Genomic DNA, 16,316 nt, shown 5'->3' on the forward strand with positions numbered 1-16,316 from the left:
GTCTGGGTGTTGGGAGCAAAGCTGAAATTATGACATTTTGAGTATAACAGGATACCTTTTAAACTGGTTGTGTTGACAAGTCACTTAGGGATTGGAATGAGACCAAAGACAGGAGGCTTGGCAGATGACAGATGATCAGAAGATGCTGTTTCTACATTTTACCCAGACCTACTGGGGAGAAAAGCCGACGATCTTTTGGCCTGGACTCTTCTCAGCTCCATTATGGTAGTCTAAAACACCAACCTATTGGCCAGCAGTATGCATTTCCTCTCAAATGGCACTTCATTGGGTACTTTTAGCTATGAATATTCACAAAGAACCTTCAATATCATTGTCTGTAGAAGAAAACTAACAGGAATAAAGAAAAACATCTGGATAACATATAAATAAAAGCACCCTGAAGACCCTGTGACCATTTAAAAATATTACACGCAGAATTCTGAATGAAAAACTGCAGTTTGTTTGCCATTTGCTTTGTGAAATGGACATCTAAGACGTTTCCCAATAAACATTTGAAAAGAAACAGAAAACCCAAGACAAACTTAGGTCTTTCATTTAGGACTAGGCTAAATGGAAGAGGACTTGGTTTATACCAGAGAAAATTTAATATGGAGCTGTTAGGAAAGCTCCCCACCGAGGTGAATCCATTCATCCTTAGTAGCCTGTCTAGTGCTTTCAAAGGTCTCTGCCCACAAAGAGTCATCACTGAGGTTAATAGGATAATGCACAGAATTCATCAGGAAGTGAACTCTGTTTTGCTACCTCGTGATCCTCAAGGGAGTACTTCAACCACACTTTGTCCAAAACTGTTATTCAATGAGTCATGTTTGCACTCAGTTACTCGGAAGCCAAATGAGTAGTATACGTTATAAATCATTTCTGCTCAAAGTTCTTGTATCACATGAGGATAAATGCTCTATGTTATGATACAATCACCCCTTCTTGTGCTTTAGAGAGACTGTATCTTTCCAAAATACATAATAATTTTATATCTGAGAGCCAAGAGTTTTCTTTTTGAGACAGGGTCTTGCTCTGTCACCCAGGCAGGTGCGGTGGCACAATCTGAGCTCACTGCAACCTCTGACCCCTGGGCTCAAGTGGTCCTCCCACCTCAGGCTCCCAAGTAGCTGGGACTACTGGCATGTGCCACCGTGCCAAGATAATTTTCTGTATTTTTAGTAGAGACGGGGTCTCACCATCTTGCTCAGGCTGGTCTCAAACTCCTGAGCTCAAGTGATCCATCTACCTTAGCCTCCCAAAGTGTTAGGACTACAGGTGTGAGCCATTATGCCTGGCCTAAGAGCCAAGAGTTCTTTAACTTAACAAAAAATGATGATTCATAAGAATTATTTTTTGGAGATGGGGGATAAACATAGTATTTTTTAATTATTTGATTTAATTTGACATTTGGAAGAGAAAAATTTCAGGTCATTGATTATTAATTCTTGTGATATTATAGCTCATCAGATTTTTAGCTATCTTAAGGGATATGTACAAATTCTCCAAAATATCACAAAACAAAATGAACTCTAATGGCTTCAAAAACAACAATTATAGAGCCCCTGTAGAATGCCAGGGACTACTTTGCATATTTTGACTCACATATTTAAGCCTCTAAATATCCTTAGGAGATAAAAACTGCCATTATTCCATTTTTAGAAAGGAAGACACTGAGACAGAGAATGAGGATGAGGGAATTTGGTCAACATCACACAGTTGAAAATAGAAGATCTGGAGTTTGAATCCATGAGCCAGACCTGAGAGCATATGCTTTATTGCTTTCAGTGAATTCGTTGACTAGCGAAGTATCTTCCATATGCACAATTCTGGGCTAGTGCTGGACATGAGGAGGACATCTGACTGGTTGCGTGCAGCACTGAATGTCCTCAGGCTGGTGCTTCATTGTCATGTGGTCCCTGACACAGTTGCCAGAATGCATGACCTCCATGGATCACCACACTACTTTGATCTCCTTGTTTTTTGTTTTTTGGTTTTTTTAATGTAGCAGCTTTATTGAGATATAGTTAACATAACATATAATTCACTCATGTAAAGTGTACAATTTAATGGCTTTGAATATATTCACAGAGTTGTACAACCATCATCATCATCAGTTTTAGAAGATTTTCATTATTCTGAAAAAAAGAACCTCATACCCATTCGTAGTCACTCTTTATAAGCCCCTCTCCCAATTACTAACAAGCACTGGTCTGCTTTATGTCTCCATAGATTTTTTTTATTATGAACATTTCATATAAATAGAATCATACAATATGTGAACTTTTCTGTCTGGCTTCTTTCATTTAGCATGATGTTTTCAAGCTTCATCCATGTTATAGTACGTGTTAGGACTTCATTTCTGTTTATTGTCAAATAACATTCTATTGTCTGAATTTGCCACATTTTATGTATTCATTCAGTACTCAATGGACATTTTTCCACTCTTTGGCTATTATAAATAACAATGCTATGAATATTTGTGTGCAAGTTTTTTGTGTAGATGTGTTTTAATTTCTCACAGGTGTACACTTAGGAGTGAAATTGCTGTGTCATAGGGTAAGACTACATTAAACCTTTTAAGAAATTGCCAGCCTGTTTTCCTCCTTGCTTATTGATAGTAAGAAGTCCTTCTTAGCAGTTTTTGCAAAAGTGACTTTTCTCCTCTATAGAAGCACCTTGACATTAGAAGGCAAGGATGCCAGACCTTGTCTTCAACAAATATTCAACATCTGGTGGACTATAAGTGGCCACTTTTAGTAACAGAAACCAAATGGAAAATGTAGAATAATCTTGAGTAACTACCCCAACCCTTCTTAATATTAGGTCTTTTAAGTGACTGTATGAAACAAATTTAATAAATGATGAAAACAATAGTAGCATCTGTTAAACACTGTAGATGTATCAGGAGGTCTATGAAGTATTACAAGTATTTTATCATTCAATTTTAGAACCACTAAAATATTTTAGAATCTTTACATTCTAGAGAGTAAGATTAAAGCAAAATTATAAGAATGACAGAGCCATAGTTTTATCTATACTGATCACTAGGTAGCGGGAAAAGGTTTAGCTTGAAGTAAGAAAAACTAAAACAAAAAGATGAACTTCCCTGAATGGAAGACTATTCAAAAGACACTCACTTAGCTGGATCACTGAGGCTGTTTTCAGGAAGCAGGAAGTAGAATGAGTTACTGTTATCTTTTTCTGGGTCTGTGTACTTATGATGCTATCTTATGGTTTAATTTTTCTATAGGCACACAGGATGTGTGGGTGGCCAAATAAAGTATTACAGAAGCTGGTAAATATTAACAGAAAAAAGAAAAGAGGAACTGTTCTATTAAAACATTTTATTAGCTTTTGTTAAAAAATTTTCCATTTGCAAAGTGCCCATCTCTTGCCTACTATGAAAATTTGTTTGAATAGGTTTATCCACCTAAGCCTACATGAGAGACCAGTGAGTAGACACAAAGTTAAACACACAAGAAACAACTCTTATGCAGTATTTTGTTGTGACGTCTTTTAAGTAAAAATTGGGAAATTTATATTTATTATAACAAATGATGGCCAAATGATAGCCACGAAAGCCATTGCTGGCAAATAATTATAATTCATATGGTAATGACATTTCCTGTGAAAAGAATTACAATATATGTCGTGGGATCCACCACTAGTCTTCCTTCTGGAAATAAAAATCAAACTGATCAATTTGCTTCAGTATATTAGGTAAGAAAAAAATAATGGTGTCTAACTGCAGAGGGCGTTGTGTTGATTCGGATTTTGTATAGAGGTGTCCATATAGAAACTTTCTAATGTGGATTCTGATTATACAACTATGAAAAAATTTGAAAGTATTATTATTCTCAATGAATTCTAATTTGATTTGAAGGCCATGGGAAGAATCCCTGTCCTACATTCTGCTTTAGTCCTTAAGATCCAGTTAGAAGCTGCTTGCAGTCGTCCTCATTGCTTGGGAAGACTAGGCTTTTCTATTTAGCAACCAATCCAGGAACTAGATTTCACCACACTAACCACATCTTCCTTCTCTGTGTCATACTTGTATGTTTTTGGTCCTGAAAAGAAGTAAATGTAGCCTAAAAGAGACAAAGTTGAAATTGTGGTTACTGAAGATGACCAGCACATATATAAATGGAAGGATTTGTCATTGTCACTTTCTTAAGGTGTCACCAAAGAGGAATTGTGAATTTGTCAGGTGGCAGTTAGCTTGTCTTCTGTCTTCATGCCCTAGAACCCGACTCCTCAACTTCTCAGTCATTTCTGAGCTTTCTCCTTGTTCCAGCTAGGGTAAGGCCTTCTCGTTGGGGTCATCCAATGTGTCATGCTCAGTTATGTGCTATGCTTCTGCTCAGGCTGTTCTCCAGGAAGCCCCTCCCCTTCTCTTTGCCTAGTTAAGCCTCTGGCCAATCTTCAAAACCCATCTGAAGTCTCACTATAAAATTTCCAATGATTGCTGCCGATTCTGATCTTTTAATTCTCAGATCGGCTCTTGCAATTATTGTGAGGTCTACCACATGACTCAATACTAAATTATAGATGGTCTGTTTTCCAGTCATTTCATCTGTGTTGGGTGAACCATTTTGTGAGAGCAGAGGCCACGTCTGGAATGGTCTTTGCACTTCTGAACAGTGTCCAGCCCTGTGCTATTTTTTTTCAGGAAGAGTGTGCTGACTGATTCAGAAGATTCAATTAAATTTATTCGACAAAGTTCTATTCAACTTTCCTAGCTATGTGTTAAATTGCAGGAATTGGATGATGGAGTGGGAAAAAGCACTGAGAAGCTTGAGAATATTTTTTTTTTTTTTGAGACAGGGTATCACTCTGTTGCCCAGGCTAGAGTTCAGTGATGCAATTACAGTTCACGGCAGCCTTGACCTCCTGAGCTCAAGTAATCCTCCCATCTCAGCATCCTGAGTAGCTGGGACTACAGGTGTGTGCCATTATTCCCAGCTAATTTTTTCGTAGAGACAGAGTTTCGCCATATTGCTCAGGCTGGTCTTGAATTTCTGGGCTGAAGCGATCCTGCCACCTCACCCTCCCAAAGTGCTGGGATTACAGGTGTGAGCCACTGCCCCTGGCCAAGACTATGTGTACTTTAAAGATAGAAAAGGTAATCTTGACCCAGGTAGACTTTATGATCTAGCTGACTAATTGATTGAAGCTATACTTTAAAAACTTTCCGTTAGGTGGTCAACATGGTGAAACCCCATCTCTACTAAAAATACAAAAATTAGCTGGGCGTGGTGATATGCACCTGTAGTCCCAGCTACTTGGAAAGTTGAGGCAGAAGAATCGCTTGAACCTGGGAGGCAGAGGTTGCAGTGAGCAGAGATTGCGCCACTGCACTCCAGCCTGGCCACAGAGCGAGACTCTGTCTCAAAACACACACACACACACACACACACACACGAAAAAAACAAAAAACAAAAAAGGTTTCCATTAGGAAAAAGAGAACTACAATACCAGAACTTTTATAGTTACTCTTTCTAGTGGATAATCTGTTTAGATAAACTTATGAAAGGACCTAAGACCAAATATAAGAATCAATGACTGCCACTTGGAAATCCACTTTCTGTTGTGTTAAAGCAGAGCCCAGACTTCTTATGATAGTTTTCATGAAGAAAGTTTACAGTGGAAACACTCACCATTTAATTCTACAGCAGCATCTATTTGGCCATTTACTCCTGAAAATTCTTCTTCAGTATTCTTTGGATAGTCTTTTTCCATTTTCCTTTTCCGTTCATCGTAGCTAGAAAAAGTATTATTTCATAAATAATATTACTAAGAGGTTTTTACTGGTTGTAAATGACACTCTACTGATCAGGCATATGCACACTTATAACTTATTTAGGTTTCTCCCTCTGTCATATACGCATACACATGCACTTATGTTGTTGTTTGTTTATTTTTTCTTTGTTGTGTTTTTGTTTCTTTTGAGATGCGGTCTCACTCTGTTGCCCAGACTGAAGTGCAGTGGTGCCATCATGGCTCACCACTGCCTTGACCTTCCAAGCTCAAGTGATCCTCCTGTCTCAGCCTCCTGAGTAACTGGGAATACAGGCATGTACCACCACACCCTGGATAATTTTTTTTTTATAGAGACAAGGTCTTGCCATGCTGCTCAGGCTGGTCTCAAACTCCTGGTCTCAAGCAATCCTCCCACGTCAACCTCCCAAAGTGCTAGGATTACAGGAATAAACCACTGGTCCTGGCATTTGTTGTTTAAATTGGGCTCTTAAAATACCTAAAAGAGATTATAGACCTTTATCACTATGCTCACATGTCCCTGAGATTCTGGTACCACAAGCTTGGAAGTCACTTGCTTAAAGCAGTCTCCAAAAAATTTCCACATACATTGTTTAGAATTATTCATTCTACATATTATAGCAACATGTTCTGTTAACTCAAAAAAACCTTGCCATTTGAAAGGAACTCTCTATATTTTTTATTGCCTTATTTATTGTTGTAATTAGTTCTCTCTCTCAATTCCTTGGTTCATCAAACAATTGAAAGCCTTTCATAGGGGCTTTTATTCATGAACTTATGCTATGTATCCATGCAGAAAGGGTTGAACAAATAATGCACATTGAACAAATAAACAAATGTGTGAACAATAAGTAAATAAGAACCAAGTAAATATGTAATAATTGAACTTCTGCCTTTTAAACCAATTTACTTGAATTTTGTTGCTTTTGTTTCCTGGAAAGCTTATATGACTGACTGAATAGTAGACCTGATTTCTTTTTCTGGATCAGCAACCAGCATTCAATGATAACTCTGAAGATTGATTAATACATCTCTTTGTGATCTAAATTACTCATTGTTAAAAAAGACTGTGACCGTGTGAGTCAGCATGACTTGTATGAGAATCAGACTTCATTTAAAGTTTGAGAAAGTCCCTTCTTCATTAGCACAGAGTTCCAAATGGGGACACTCCCAGGTGGACACCCCACTCCTTTCCCACCAAAAGGTCAGACAATTTCTCCCAGTGCCTGGGCTACTGAGAAATTTCCTGTGGCAGCAGATCCCACCCACCGTCTCTTGAAATGTGCCTTTTGTGTGGCTATGACTACACAGGACAGGGACAACTCTCTAGTGATGTTGAGCCGGAGGCAAACATTGAAAAAGACATACTCAGGCTGAAACTAAGTGCAAGTCTGAGCTGCTCTACAGAATGTTTGGAGCTAGGGGTGGAAGCTAACTGTCCCAGCATATTATCCATATTAACTATAACAATTAATGTTTCATGTGGACCTTATGTATAGACATTATGCAGTGGCCTGCATAACAAACACAAGGTTGCCTACTTTTCATTTCACTAAGTGAGAACATTACCATTTAACCTTGATTACCTTGATTACCACCTGTTTTCATAATCCTTTCACAAAGAAAAAGAAACGTTAACACCAAAAAGGCAGAAAGGACATAAACTCAGAATAAAAGATGGTTTTTGCCAATAATCTGTTTTTATGCTGACATAGACTGCAACTCCCTGATTTATAATATTGTGCTGTTCTTATTTAGCTGTGAACTGGTGAGAACTTTGTGATGATCTAGCCCTTTGTTTCTGGAAAGATATTTAAGGATTCCTGTTACAGTCCAAAGAGCTCAACATGTACAGTCTGATGGTACTGGGTTTGAATTTCTGACTCTGTTACCTGCTGACTCCGTGATCAGGAGAACGTACTTTGAGCTCTGAACCCTGGTTTTTCTCATCTGGAAAACAGTGGTCATGAGGGTAAGAGACAATTTACACACACACACACACACGCACCACACACACACACACACGTGGCACATGTAGCACCAAGAGCAGGCCCAAGCCAGCCGACTTTATCGTTTATTTTGGCCCCAAGAACAATTAACTCTGACTTGTCAATATAAGGTTGAGTGAACTTCGTGGTTTGATCTGGGATCCTAAGTCATTAAGGAGTTTAATCTTTAAACTTACTTTACAAGGTAATATTTGTGGTGGTAGGCAAGGTTGAGAAGGAGTGAAAAAGGAGGGCTAAAAAATGTGGGAGGCAGTCTGGAGAAGCAAGTCAGAGAGGGGATTAAGATGAAGTAGGTCTGCTGGTGTGGTGAGGATTTTGCTGAGAGAGTAACAGAAAAGGAGATTATATGATAGGATGAAGATCATGGGCATTTTGACTAACAACAAATAAATGATGAAGAGAATTGAAGAATGAACATATGTGGTGGTTGGGAAGGCCCACTGAATTTGGATTCGGAGGACACGAAATGCAGCTTCAGATGGACCACTGCAGGTGTGTGATCTTGAGTGAATCATGTAACCTCTCAGAGACACAATGTTCAATGGAAATAAAAGAAATACCTACTTCTCCAGATTGTTGCAAAGGTAGATGGGACAAAGAGAGAATATGAGAAAATGCTCAGCATGATTCCTGGCACATAGTGAGCCGGTCGTCAAGAAATAGTAACTGAATTTCAATATTAAGGAAATAAATGCAATTTTTATTGAGAATCAACTATATCTTGAGTATCTGCTAAAATCATTGCATATATCCTCTCATCACTGAGGTCTTATTTGTGAAACCTAAATACCAAACTAGAAATAGTGATCTGAATTATGTTTATTTCCTTTGTGGGCATTTGTTACATCATTTAATATTGATTCAAGGTATTTACATTTAATATATATTAAATAAATCATTGCCTACAACAGATATGTGATGTAGTTTTTCAAATATGTTATCTTACTCTCCACAATTGTATTCTAAGGACTCAGAGTCTGTTTTGATAAAGTGCCTGCATTTTTGTTTAACCTCATCTGTATGCTTAGAATTTAGATTTGTTAGGTATTTTTGGTGTTTTGATTGTGCTGATTTCAGTCATATGTCAAGGGCATAACTGACTCCATTCCACCCTCTTAGAAGCACTAAATGGGGATCTGAGTTTGCAAAAGGATGCTTAAACAGAATGCAAGAAAGGGCGGCAGAAAGGGGAATTTACTGATAAGGTTTCTGAAATGGTTTCAGGGAGTTTTCTCAAGGTGACCTTTCCAGTGTGGGTCAGGAGGGACAGGGAAATAGAAATCTGAAATTCCAGTTTGAAGTTAATGATTTCAGCCAGACATCACATGACTTTCATGAATGAAGTGGCCTTTGTGATCTATACTAGAGAAGGGCAGGTAGGAGAGTGATCGAGAACGAAGGGAAGGCAGGAGAGGAGGAAGTTGCCATGTACAATCCCAGATGAGAGTCCGGAAACAGGACCCCATGAGGAAAATGATTGTGAGGAGATTCTGGGACAAATAATTTATAACAACATAGAAAAATATGTATCCTACAATATTAAGTAGAAGAATGTCAGGACACAAAATTGCATATGTAATTACTTAAAAATGGGGAAAACTGCCAGGAAAAAACTAGAAGAAAAACATTAAATGAGGATCAAAAGATGTTGCAGGTGTTGGCCATTGAAGAATTTCTTTCCCTTTCATATATTCTGTGTTTTCTGTAACAAACATCACGTGCTGCCCTTGGACTCCATCTTCCTGGGCAGGCTTATATCCTCACATGGCCTCAATCACCACCTGATTACATGATGAATTCCAAGCTTATCTTTCCAGCCTGAGTGCTCTTGAGTTCAAGACCTGTATGTCCAAATCTCTTTTTGATATTTTTCTTCTCAGTTCTCACCAGCATGTCAGACTCCATATGTACAAAATGAAACTGCTTCTTGTTCCCCTAAATCTGCTTCATTTCTTAAGTTTACTGTCTTGATAAATGCCAAAATTGAAAACCCATTTGTTAAGGAAATTACCCCCAACTAGTCAGTCACCCACACCTATGTTTTCTACCATTTGAAGAACAATCAAATCTACCCCAACTCCCAAACTCATCATCTTTGGCAGAATTCTTGCAATAGTTCTCGCTCTTATTTAAACAATTCAGTGGTTTTTTAGTGCACAGTCATTTGCCATATATTGACATTTCAGGAAATGACAGACCATGTACATAATAGTGGTCCCATAAGATTATAACACTGTATTTTTACTATACCATTTCTATGTTTAGATACACAAATACTTACCATTGTATTACAATTGCCTACAGTATTCAGTACAGTATCATGCTATACAGGTCTGTAGGAGCTATAGGAGAAATAGGGTATACCATATGGCCTAAGTGGGTAGTAAGCAATACCATCTAGGTTTGTGTAAGTACACTCTATGATGTTCGCTGATTGACCAAATCACCTAATGACACATTCCTCAGATCACAGCCCCACTGTTAAGCAAGTGATGTATGACTATAGTCACAGAATTGTGCTACCATCAACACAATCAATTTTAGAATGTTGCCATCACCCGCCCCCACAAAAACCTTATACCTTTTCACTATAAGTCCCCATATCCCACACCCCTCCATCTCAACCACACCTAGACAATCACTATCTACTTTGTCTGTTTAAACTTGCCTATTATGGACATTTTATATAATATGCAGATTTTCATGACTGACATCTTTCATTTAGTATAATGCTCTCAAGATTCATCCATGTTGTACCGTGTACCAGCACTTCATTCATTTTTGTGGGCAAATAATATTCCATTGTATGAATTTATCACATTTTATATATCCATTCAACACTTGATGGAGATTCGGGTTGTTTCCAGCATTTGTCTATTATGAATAATGCTGCTATGAACATTTGTATACAGCTATTATGTGGACTTATGTTTTTACTTCTCTTGGGTATATCCTCAAGAGAAAGTGGAATTCTGGGTCAAATGATAATTCTATTTTCTACTTTTTAAGGAGAAGGAGACTGCTTTCCAAAGTGACTATACTAATTTGCATTTCTGCTACTAATATATGAGGGTTTTGATTTCTCCATATTCTCACCAACACTTATTATTATCTGACTTTTTGACAATGCATTCTAGTAGGTGTGAAGAAGTATTTCACTGTGGGTTTCATTTGCATTTTTCTCATGACTATTGATGTTGAAGCATCTTTTCATGTGCTTACTGGCCATTTGTATATCTTTGTTGGAGAAATGTCTATTTAGATCTTTTGCCCATATTTTAACTGAGTTATTTTTGTTATTAATTGAATAGTCCTTTATATATTCTAGACACAAGTTCTTTATCAGATATATGACTTACAAATGTTTCTAACCATTCCCTGGGTTGTCTTTTTACTTTGTTGATAGTATGCTGTGAAGCAGAAAAGTTTTTAATTTTGAGTAAGCCCAACTTGTCCATTTTTCTTTTTGCTTATGCTTTTGGTGTTGTATCTGAGCATTCATTGCTAAATCCAAGCTCATGGAGATTTATCTTTATATTTTCCTTTAAGAGTTATGTCATATTAGCTCTTATATTTAAGAAATTTGATCAATTTTGAGTTAATTTTTGTATATGTTGTGAGGTAGGGGTCTAAGTCCATTCTTTTGCATGTGGCTATCCACTCCTTCCAGCACCATTTGTTGAAGGTACCATTTTTCTCCATTGAATGACTTTATATATTTGTCAAAAATCAGCTGCCCATAGATATATGGATTTATTTCTGAACTCTAAATTTTATTCTACTAACATATACGGCTATCCTTATGCTAATATCACAGTCTTAGTTACTGTTTCTTTGTAGTAATTTTTGAAATTGGGAAGTACGAATCCTCCAACTTTGTTCTTTTTAAAGATATTTTGGCTATTCTAGGCCTGTGAGTTTTGAGTTTCAAGAAAAACTTATGAATTTCTACACAGAAACTAGTGGTATTCTGATAGAGATTGTGTTGATCGATACAGATCAATTTGGGGACTACTATCATCTTAAAAATATCCTGATTCATGAACATGAGATATCACTCCATTTAGATCTTGCTTAATTTCTTTCAACAATGTTTTGTAGTTTTCAGACTACAAAACGAAATTTTCCATTTCTTTTGTTAAATTTATTTCTAAGTATTTTACTCTTTTTGATGCTATTCCAGGTGGAATTGCTTTCTTAATTTCATTTTCAAATTGTTTGTTGAGGTGTATAAAAATGCAGTTGATTAAAACATTGAACTCATTCCTTTCAACCTTTCTGAACTCATTTATTATTTCTAAAAGTTTTTTTAGAGTATTCTCTAGGGTTTTTCTATTTAAAAGATAATACCATATGCAAAAAGAAATAGTTTTACTTTCTTTCCTATCTGGATAATTTTTATTTCATTTATTCTTGTTTAATTCTCTTGTTTAGGTCCTCCAGTACAATGTGAATGGAGAGATGAGAGCAGAAATTTTTGTCTTGTTTTTGATTTTAGGAGAAATGCATCCAGTCTTTCACCACTGACTATGCCATCAGCTATGGGTTTTCATAGATGCTCTTTATTGATTTGAGAAGGGATTTTTTTATTCCTAGGTTGTTGAATGTTTTTTATTATGAAATAATGTTGAATTTTGCCAAATGCTTTTACTGCATCTATTGAGATGATTATATGATTTTTGTTTTTGTTCTATTGATATGGTACATTACATTAATTGATTTTTGGATATTAAACCAATCTCGAATTTCTGTGACAAATCCCACTTGGTCTTGCTGTATAATTCTTTTTATATGTTGCTGGATTTAGTTTGTTAGTGTTTTTGGAGGATTTTTGTAGCCATATTTATAAGATATTGGTCTGAAGCTTTATTTTCTTGTGATATTTCTCTCTGGTTTTGGTATAAGGATAATGCTGACTTCAGTGAGTTAGGTAGTGTTTTCTTCTTTTCTATGTTTTGGAAAAGTCTGAAAAACTGGTATTAATTCTGTTCTCTTCTAAGGTTTGGAGGACTTTGTAAAAAAAATGATATTAATTCTTCTTTAAATGTATTGGTAGAATTTACCAGTGAATGCTTCTGGGCCTGGGCTTTTCTCTGTGGATAGTTTTTGATTACTACTTTAATCTATTTTCTTATTGTAGGTATATTCAGACTGTGTATTTCTTTTTGACTCGGTTTCACTAGATTGTGTCTTCTTAGGAGTTTGTCCATTTCATTTACGTTACCTAATTTATTGGTATACAATCGTTCACAGTATTCCTTTATGACCCTTTTTATTTCTGTAACGTGGGTAGTAATGTCTCCTCTCTTATTTCTGATTTTAGTAATTTAAATTTTTTCTTTTGGCCAGGTGTGGTGGCTCACGCCTGTAATCCCGGCACTATAGGAGGCTGAGGCAGGCAGATAACAAGGTCAGGAGATTGAGACCATTCTGGCTAACACAGTGAAACCCCGTCTCTACTAAAAAATACAAAAAAAATTAGCCAGGCATGGGGGCGGATGCCTGTAGTCTCAGCTACTCGGGAGGCTGAGGCAGGAGAATGGTGTGAACCCAGGAGGTGCAGCTTGCAGTGAGGGAGCCGAGATCGCACCACTGTACTCCAGCCTGGGGGGGAAGAGCAAGACTCTGCCTCAAAAAAAAAAAAAAAATTGTTTTTCTTTTTTATTTGGTCAATCTAGTAGAAAGTTTGTCACTTTTGTTTATTTTCTCAAAGAACCAAACTTTAGTTTTGTTGGTTTTCTCAAATTGTTTATTTATCATCTATTTTATTTATTTGCATTATAATGTTTATGTTTCCTTCTTTCTTCTTGCCTTAGGTTTAATATGTTCTTGATTTTCCATTGCCTCAAAATGGAAGGTGAAGTTATTGATTTCAGATTTTTCTCCTTTTTAAATATAGGCATTTATAGCTATAAATTTTTCTCTGAGTTCTGCTTTCACTGCATCCCATAAGTTCTGGTATGTTGTATTTTAATTTTCATTTATTTCTAAGTACTTTCTAATTTCCCTTGTGATTTCTTCTTTGACTTATTGGTTGTTTAATAGTGTGTTGTTTAATTTCCACATATTTGTCAGTTTTCTAGTTTTCTTTCTAGAACTGATTTCTGGCTTTATTCTATTGTGATCAGACGAGATACTTGTATGACTTAAGTTGTTTTAAATTTGTTGAGACTTGTGTGGTGGCCTAACATATAGTCTATTCTGGGGAATGTTCCATGTTCACTTGAAAAGAATGTGTATTCTGCTCTTTTTGGGTATAGCATTCTATAGATATATGTTAGGTTTAGTTGGTTTATAGTATTGTTCAAGTCTTTTATTCTTTGTTGATCTCTCTAGTTGTCCTATCCATTATTGAAAGTGGGGTATTGAAATCTTTATTATTGTTTCATTATTGAGTTCTCCCTTCATTTCTGTCAATTACTGCTTCATACATTTTTGGGGCCCTGTGTTAGATGCACATATGTTTATAATTATATCTTCATGGTATATTGACTTTTTGTCATTATAAAATGTCCTTCTTTATTGCTAGTAGCATTTTTTATTTCAAAGTCTGTTTTGCCTGATAGTATAGCCATTCAAGCTTTCTTATGGTTGCCATTTACATGACGTATTTTTTCCATTCTTTTACTTTCAATCTATTTGTATCTTTGAACCTAAAATGTATCTCCTATAGACAGCATATAGTTGGGTCTTGTTTTTTACAATCCAATCTGGCAGTCTTTGCCATTTGATTAGACTGTTTAATTTATTCACATTTAAAGTCATTGATAAAGTTGGATTTATGCTTGCCATTTTACTTTTTGTTTTCTATATAACTCATGTCTTTTTGGTTCCTCTATTCATCCTCACTGTTTTCTTTTGCATTAGTAAAAATTTTCTAATGTAACATTTTAATTTCTTTTATAATTGTTTAACTATATTTTCCTAAGTGATTTCCTTAGTGGTTGATGTAGGGCTTGCCATATACATGTTAACTTACAAAAATCTTAAGACTTATACTAAATTAATTCCAGTGAGATATAGAAACATTACTCCTATATAACTCTATTTCTCTTCCCTTCCTTCTGTGTTATTATTGTTATACGTATTATATCGATATACATCTGAAGCCCCAAATTAATTATTACAATTATTATTTTATATAATTTAATGTCTTCTAAAGAAGCTGAGAAGAGAAAAGAGAGGATGTATATATTTGCAGCTTTTGTTATATTAATTGTCTTATTTGCCATTTCTGGTTCCGTTCTTTCGTTCCTGTGAAATTTAGTTACCATCTAGTGTCATTTTTTTTTAAGTCAAATACAGTTTTGCTCCCACCTACTTCCTTCATGTTATTGATAAATATATTTCTTTCTACATGTTGTAGCCTTAACAATACAATTATGCAATAATATGCACATTGTTTAATATAATTGATTTTCCATTTTTAAATTAAGAGAATAAAGAAGAAGAAATGTGCATTTATGCTATCTTTTACATAATTACACTTACTGATGCTCTCTGGATATTTGTGGGGGCTTGAGTTGCTATCTAGGCTCACTTACTTTCAGCCTAAAGAACTTTCTTTAGTATCTCTGGTTAGGCAATCTGCAAGTAACAAATTCTCTCAGTTTTTGTTTCTCTGGGAATGCCTTTATTTCTCCTTCATTTTTGAAAGATAACTCTGGTGGATGTAAGATTCTTGGTTGAGTTTTTTCTTTGAGAACTTTGAGTATGCTTTCCACTGCCTTTTGGCCTAACTAGTTTTTCTGGTTTCAAGTCTCATTTCCCTCTAATTCAGTCGCATTGCTGGCAGAGTGTTATTTTTATAACATGAATCTTACTGAGTTTCTCCCTTGTCGAAGATATTTAACATGTCCCTCTTCTCTGCAGAATAAACACTGATCTCCCTAGAAAGGCATTGACCCTACCTGATCTGTACCCTGGTTTCCTTGGGCCACCGTTTTGATTTTAGTCTATATTCTAGTCATACTGAACTGCTTGAGGTTTTCCCCATGCTCACATGCTATTTTGTGCATCAGTGCCTTTGCTTTAACTGCTTTCTCTGCCTGGAAGCCACCCACCTGCACCTCAGCCTCTGTCTGGGAAACTCCTACACAACTCTCAAAATGGAGCTCAGCCATCACTTCCTCTAAGAATTATTTCCTGATAATTTTGCTAAGTTGGCCATATCCTCTTTGTTTTGACCCACTGATCTCCTTGAAGTCTTGAGTCAGGGCACTTTTGGCACTTGGATTTCTGTTAGTTATTTATCTGTATATTTACCCTCAACTGTAAGACCTGTTCACCCAACATGAACTGAATGCTTATTATGTGACAGGCATTTCACATTTTTCTCTTTCAATGCCATAATTCTAGGAAGTGTTTAGTATTTCTACCCCTATTTTGCAGATGATGAAACTAAGGCAGAAAGGTGATCCAAATTGCCAGATGATTGTTGATAGAGTTAAGATGAACACTAGGACTCTTTTACTTCTGCCCATTCTTAACCAGCAAACTCTACACCTTCTCTTGAATATCACTAGTACA

General features: G+C 36.2%; 1 protein-coding gene across 2 annotated transcripts in view; it reads right to left on the minus strand.

Moving 5' to 3' along the window:
- Positions 1-2,040: 2,040 nt before the first annotated feature.
- The window catches only part of MMP20 (matrix metallopeptidase 20), a 54,391-nt gene continuing 40,115 nt past the window's right edge, over positions 2,041-16,316 (minus strand). The window contains exons 9-10 of one of the 2 annotated variants that reach the window (XM_077960541.1): positions 5,658-5,761; positions 2,041-4,088 (exon numbers count right to left, since the gene is read on the minus strand). In XM_077960541.1, coding sequence (XP_077816667.1) covers positions 3,988-4,088; positions 5,658-5,761 — 205 coding nt within the window. In that variant the 3' untranslated portion in view covers positions 2,041-3,987. 2 annotated transcript variants of the gene reach the window in all.

Source organism: Macaca mulatta, chromosome 14 (assembly GCF_049350105.2).
Source record: "Macaca mulatta isolate MMU2019108-1 chromosome 14, T2T-MMU8v2.0, whole genome shotgun sequence".
NCBI lineage: Eukaryota > Metazoa > Chordata > Mammalia > Primates > Cercopithecidae > Macaca > Macaca mulatta.